This window comes from Aegilops tauschii, chromosome 2 (assembly GCF_002575655.3).
Source record: "Aegilops tauschii subsp. strangulata cultivar AL8/78 chromosome 2, Aet v6.0, whole genome shotgun sequence".
Taxonomy (NCBI): Eukaryota; Viridiplantae; Streptophyta; class Magnoliopsida; order Poales; family Poaceae; genus Aegilops; species Aegilops tauschii.
In genome coordinates this window covers 396168392-396175556 of record NC_053036.3, presented here as the reverse complement: position 1 = coordinate 396175556, position 7165 = coordinate 396168392, and the positions used below count along the sequence as shown (strand labels likewise).

At 41.5% G+C, this 7165-nt stretch overlaps 1 protein-coding gene across 5 annotated transcripts; it reads right to left on the bottom strand.

The window, feature by feature from the left end:
• Positions 1-2769: 2769 nt before the first annotated feature.
• LOC109751643 (uncharacterized) lies at positions 2770-6842 on the bottom strand. Of its 5 annotated transcripts, none has more exons than XR_005768409.3 (3): positions 5126-6768; positions 3899-4131; positions 2770-3086 (listed from the first exon to the last, which is right to left on the bottom strand). XR_005768409.3 is itself a non-coding variant. In XM_040399147.3 (3 exons), exons 1-3 carry the CDS (start codon positions 5597-5599, stop codon positions 3083-3085), a joined length of 531 nt encoding a protein of 176 aa, XP_040255081.1. In that variant the 5' UTR covers positions 5600-6768; the 3' UTR covers positions 2770-3082. The 5 variants fall into 5 exon arrangements, 1 of the variants encoding a protein (XP_040255081.1); XR_012202835.1 differs by having other exon boundaries at positions 3899-4969; positions 5126-6752; XM_040399147.3 differs by having other exon boundaries at positions 3899-3951.
• Positions 6843-7165: the final 323 nt, after the last annotated feature.

Below are 7165 nucleotides of genomic sequence, written 5' to 3'. Positions count from 1 at the left end.
ACTAGAGGAAAGACAACATACATCTCATCAAAATATCAAACGAATACCAAATTCACATGACTACTTATAGCAAGACTTCTCCCATGTCCTTAGGAACAAACGTAACTTGTCACAAATCATATTCATGTTCATAATCAGAGGGATATTAATATGCATAAAGGATCTGAACATATGATCTTCCACCAAATAAACCAACTAGCATCAACTACAAGGAGTAATAAACACTACTAGCAACTGATACGTCTCCGCCGTATCTACTTTTCCAAACACGTTTGCCCTTATTTTGGACTCTAACTTGCATGATTTGAATGGAACTAACCCGGACTGACGCTGTTTTCAGCAGAATTGCCATGGAGTTATTTTTGTGCAGAAATAAAAGTTCTCGGAATAACCTGAAAATCAACGGAGAATTATTTTGGAATTAATAAAAAATACCTGCGAAAGAATCAAAGCCAGGGGGCCCACACCCTGTCCACGAGGGTGGGAGGCGCGCCTGCCCCCTGGGCGCGCCCCCCTGCCTCGTGGCCCTCCTGGAGCTCCACCGACCTCAACTCCAACTCTATATATTCGTGTTCGGGGAGAAAAAAAATCAGAGAGAAGGATTCACCATGTTTTATGATACGGAGCCACCGCCAAGCCCTAATCTCTCTCGGGAGGGCTGATCTGGAGTCCGTTCGGGGCTCCGGAGAGGGGAATCCGTCGCCATCATCATCATCAACCATCCTCCATCACCAATTTCATGATGCTCATCGCTGTTCGTGAGTAATTCCATCGTAGGCTTGATGGACGGTGATGGGTTGGATGAGATTTATCATGTAATCGAGTTAGTTTTGTTAGGGTTTGATCCCTAGTATCCACTATGTTCTGAGATTGATGTTGCTATGACTTTGCTATGCTTAATGCTTGTCACTAGGGCCCGAGTGCCATGATTTCAGATCTGAACCTATTATGTTTTCATGAATATATGTGAGTTCTTGATCCTATCTTACAAGTCTATAGTCACCTACTATGTGTTATGATCCGGCAACCCCGAAGTGACAATAATCGGGACCACTCCCGATGATGACCATAGTTTGAGGAGTTCATGTATTCACTATGTGTTAATGCTTTGGTCTGGTACTCTATTAAAAGGAGGCCTTAATATCCCTTAGTTTCCAATAGGACCCCGCTGCCACGGGAGGGTAGGACAAAAGATGTCATGCAAGTTCTTTTCCATAAGCACGTATGACTATATTCGGAATACATGCCTACATTGCATTGATGAATTGGAGCTAGTTCTGTGTCGCCCTATGTTATAACTGTTGCATGAATAATCGCATCCAGCATAATTCTCCATCACCGATCCAATGCCTACGAGCTTTTCACATATTGTTCTTCGCTTATTTACTTTTCCGTTGCTACTGTTACAATCACTACAAAACTATCACTGTTACTTTTGCCACCGTTACCGTTACTTCCATACTACTTTGCTACTAAATACTTTGCTGCAGATACTAAGTTATCCAGGTGTGGCTGAATTGACAACTCAACTGCTAATACGTGAGAATATTCTTTGGCTCCCCTTGTGTCGAATCAATAAATTTGGGTTGAATACTCTACCCTCGAAAACTGTTGCGATCCCCTATACTTGTGGGTTATCAAGACTATTTTCTAGCGCCGTTGCCAGGGAGCATAGCTCTATTCTTTGAGTCACTTGGGATTTATATCTGCTGGTCACTATGAGGAACTTGAAAGACGAAAGAACTAAGATTTTTCCCTCAACTACGAGGGGAGGTAAGGAACTGCCATCTAGCTCTGCACTTGATTCACCTTCTGTTTTGAGTAAACTTGTGACACCTAAACCTGCTTCTGCTATTAATTCTGATATGTCGCATGTTATTGATGATGCCACTTCTGCTATGCATGATACTTATGATGAAACTACTTCTATGCTTGATACTACTGTGCCACTTGGTGAATTTCTTGATGAACAACTTGCTAGGGCTAGAGAGAATGAAATTATTGAAACTGATAATATTGATGAAAGTGATGATGAAGATTCTCCCCCTAGATATGAATTGCCTGTTGTGCCTGAGGGTTATGTTAGGGATGAAGAAACTGCTAGAGACTTTCTTGTTTGCAATGGTAAAGGTGATCTTAAGAAATTATTAGCTAAGCTGAAACAAAAAACTCTAAATGCTAGAATGAAATATGATCCTACTTATGCTACTTCACCTATCTTTATTACTGATAAGGATTATGATTTCCCTGTTGATACTGAGATAATTATTTTGGTTGAATCTGATCCTTTTTATGGCTACTAGTAAGCATGCACGTGAAATTCACGTGCATATGCGTGCCTGGCAAAGATGGCATATCTAGTGCATGCTGATGCGTCTTTGTATCATATGCCTGGCCTGGCAAAGATGACATATCTAGTGCATGCTGATGCGTCTTTGTATCCTGGTGAAGCATCGAAACTGTACCCAAGGAAATACCTGCAACTGTCGTTGGCTGCTGGGCCTGCTCATTCGAACCAGCTATTATTTTTTCTTTTTCTTTTCTGATGTTGATTTACAAGTATTTGATTCAGGTTCTTGTGTTGTGAGTTTCAGCTTATGCTTGTGTTAGACAAGTACAGTAGGAGTAGACCGTAAGCATGTTGTAATAAGATGGATATGCTTCATAGCTAACTGTCGCCTGAGTTTCCAAAGATTTTTCTTGTACACAAGTTTTACATGTCAAGTAGTAATAAGATGGATATGCTTCATATCTAACTGTTGTCTGATTTTCCAAAGGATTTACATCCATCCATCGTTGTTCCCACAACATGAACCAAAAACAAAATTCATAGTTCAAATCAAAATACAACCTTTTGCAGCAAACTAACCCATGCGGAAATTAATAAGAAATTCACATATGATGCAGATGTATCAAAAATTTACATGACGCAGCTGGATCATCTTTATCCGCTCTAAAGGTATATCCTGCGTCGGCTTCGAAAAAGGCATATCAAACCGCCCTTTTCTCCCTTCAATCCCTCTTAATCTCATATCCAACGGCTCACAGGAGCCCGCATGACGGGAGGATCTAATCTCCCATATCACCTGATATTTTCCCACATCCAGATAGCTATTAGAAACAATAATATAGCCAGAAACAGAGCTATATTAGAACATTCCCCCGGTTGAAACAGAGAATAGATGCATCTGGATTAAAAAAAATCATCTACATTTAAATAAGGGAAATAACTACAGATGCTAAACATGCCAGGGAAACTACAAATCTTTCCACTTAGTACAGAACTATACACTTAGTACATAATTCACCATGTGCTTATCAGGATTGCAATAAAGGTTAATGACAGTAAAAATGGAAGTTAACCTCTCTCTGGATCATCAAATAAAGAAAACTGAGCATCAGCATTGATCTGAGAGCTTATAACATGCAAGAACTATACACTTAGTACAGAATTCACAATCTGCTTATCAGGATTGCAATAAAGGTTAATGACAGTAAAAATGAAAGTTAACCTCTCTCCGCATCATCAAATAAAGAATAACTTAGCATCATCATTGATCTGAGGGCTTATAACATGCAAGAAATATACACTTAGTGGAGAATTTACCATGTGCTTATCAGGATTGCAATAAAGGTTAATGACAGTAAAAGTGGAAGTTAACCTCTCTCTGGATCAACACATAAAGAAAATGTGTTTGCCCATCGTGTTCATAAAAATAACTCACTATTTCTAAAACCATTAATTCGAGACATACATCAGATGTGCACTTCTACTTATTCAATTTGGAAACGTCACATGACGAATAGAGTTTGACTTACTTCAAACAAAACATTCACATGCATGGTAATAGCAATCAATTTGTATAATGACAGTTGAGCTTGCGATTATGAAACCCACCGAAGATCTTCTTGATGCGAGGTATAGCAGTAGAAAACCGAGAATGACTCGACCTACAAGCCATCCACACCAACATCAATCAGTTGGCTGCACCTATCGAAGATCTTCTAGATGATGTCCTCGTATGACCGCAGCCTCGCTCTAGTAGAGCACGAACTTGAGTTGTAGATGGACAGCAAGGGAGCACGGGCTATTAAATCCTATAGATCGTTCACCCATATATTTTCCTAAATCTAGGAATTATGAGAAAAAGAGAAAATAAAAGCATGTACATCAGAGGCAACTAAACAAAAACATCGCCATGGTTCATTTAACATACAAAGCATTTAAAAAAAAATCATACGACGTGCAAGTAGGAGTATCAACATTTGGAAATATATTTAACAACTAACACATAGTAAATTAACTGCCCCCATCCGCCTCCTTGTGCCTACTCCTGGTGCATCTTGGGGCTACCAAATTTGATGAAGAAAATCAACTGTAAAGAACAATGTCCCGGGCCTGCTCTCCCTAGTATTCCAACTCAGTTCTTCAAAATATATTTGGCCAAAATCTATGTAGCTCCTGGGCATGGTTTCTTTTGCTAGACATTTTTCACTTTTAACCTTTTATATATGTATACATGGTATATCACTGGACATAGCATAACGATATTCCCGAAAGATATGTGTTGATGTGTTTAACTCTCTTCATTTTTTTTCTTTTTTTTGCGAATAGTGTTTAACTCTCTTCCTACTATTGGCATAATGTGAGGAAATTGCATTGTTCAGAAAAGTGATTCTTTCAGGGGATCTGCTTACTCCATATCTAAAACCCACATCAGTGTTCCTAAGTGATTCTTTCAGGGGATCTGCTTACTCCATATATAAAACCCACATCAGTGTTCCTATGCATTGCATATCTGTTTTTTCTTATATCATTCAGTGATGTAAGTTTTGCAATTATATGTCAGTACATTCTTCGTTTTGAACCAAAATCCAACGCCTTAGATAGCTTAGAACTTTGGTAAATCATTCACACTGTGTGGGGTGCCTTGTATCTGTGGGTGTACTTTCAATTGCTGAGGTCCTTCTGCAAAACAAAAAGGAGATAGTAGCAGCCATCGGTATTGAACATGGAAAGAACTATACAATAAACTATCTTTGCAACATGGACGAAGCAGAATATTACTATGAACCAATCACACAGATAAATTCAAAATTTCGTATGGGCCTGTCGGACACATACCAGTGCAGCGTGTGGAGGCGGCGCGTCGGGCGCACCACGCGCATGAAGGGGCCGCAGATCGACGACGAAGGAAGGCACTGATTCGGGCTGGATTGCGGCGCCGGAGCGGGGGAGAGCGCCCGGGTAGGGAAGCACCTGCCACGATGTGGCTGCGGCAATGCGGCTCAAGACGGGCTCCCTGCTCCCAATCCTCCTCCACAGTGTCGTCTGCGTCTTCCTCCCCAAGGCCTTCCGTGGGCGGGATGGGTAAGGTCGGGGGTCGTCCTCATCAGCGCCGCCGACGCCTACGCGGCGCTCGCCTACTGCGCCGACCCTGGAGGGATTTCCCCTTCGCCTGGCTCCTCCGCCTTGTCGGCGACGGCCGGGCGCGGAGGAACGCGAGGCGGCGGCTGGGCACGGAGGATGCATCAGGGCAGAGGCCATGGAGCGGCGGTAGAAACGCGTCAGGAAGCTCTCCGACGAGTTCGACCGCATCGCCGCCGCGCAGCAGGAGGGAAGAAGGGAATCCGGGGAGAAGAAGCCTGCCGCTACAGAGGTTTTTTTTTTAACCTTCCGCTACAGAGGTTGGGGAGGAGGTGGACGGAATACGTGCGTGTGTGAGTTCTGGTTAAAGATCGTGGAGCGACCGTGGGCATGGAGCGGGCAGGATAAGTGGGCACAATTTTTTTCTCATGGGCAGAGGAGTTCGGTTGACAGTAAAACATGTTTGGTGTTAAACATATGAGGGCTATGAATCGTTGGATTACTCTTATTGAACGGTGCAGATGATTTGATTCTCCGTCCTCTCATGATTTTATAGGGGTAGTAGATGAATTTGAAACTGTTGTGGCACATCTTACTAAATAAAATGATATAGCCACCCTATTCACTAACGATGAGAAAACTCGCTACTATTATATCCTTAAATTATTTCCGTTCTCATTAAAGGGTGATGCTAAGATATGGTTTAATTCTCTTGATTCTGGTTGTGTGCGTAGTCCCCAGGATATGATTTATTACTTCTCTGCTAAATATTTCCCCGCTCATAAGAAACAAGCTGCTTTAAGGGAAATATATAAGTTTGTGCAAATTGAAGAAGAGAGTCTCCCACAAGCTTGGGGGAGGCTTCTCCAATTACTTAATACTTTGCCTGATCATCCTCTCAAGAAAAATGAAATACTTGATATCTTTTATAATGGACTAACCGATGCTTCCAGAGACCACCTGGATAGTTGTGCTGGTTGTGTTTTCAGGGAAAGAACTGTTGATCAAGCTAAAATTCTATTGAATAATATGTTGACCAATGAAAATAATTGGACACTTCCTGAACCAACTCCTAAGACAACTCCGAAGAAAAGGGGTGTTCTATTTCTCAGTCCTGAAGATATGCAAGAGGCAAAGAAATCTATGAAAGAAAAGGGTATAAAAGCTGCAGATGTTAAGAATTTACCTCCTGTTGAAGAAAATCATGGTCTTAATTTACCGCCTGTTGAAGAAATACATGGTTTTAATCCATCACCTATTGAAGAAACACATGGTCTTAATAACCCAACACAGGTAGTAAAGGTAAATTCTCTCTATAGCTTTGCTGGATTAAGCTTGAGATTAACTAGGAACCTTTCCATGGTCGATTGCAAGCTGTTGAGGCTAAAAAAAACCAGTCATCCCACTCCTATGTTCTTAGAGAAATTCATTGTGGCAGCCTGGAGCATTTGGAAGGAGAGAAATAACAAACACTTTAGAGCAATAACACCATCCTTCAACTCCTGGCTGGACAGATTCAAGAAAGATTTCGGGCTTCTTCAACATAGAGTCAAAGAGGAGCATAGGCTCTTTGTGGTGAACTTTGTACACTCCCTTTAGTTGTTGCTCTCTGTTTTCTTAGCTCACTTGTCACAAAGTTGGCAAGTTGTACCCTGACTCCTCCCCCCCCCCCCATGTAAATACCCGTTGTACAGTTTGATTACTATCTTAATATTTTAACACAGTAGGAGCCTTTCCTACTGTTCACGGTCAAAAAAGGTGATATTCCTCGTTATAAGTCTGCTAGCCAATGCTTAG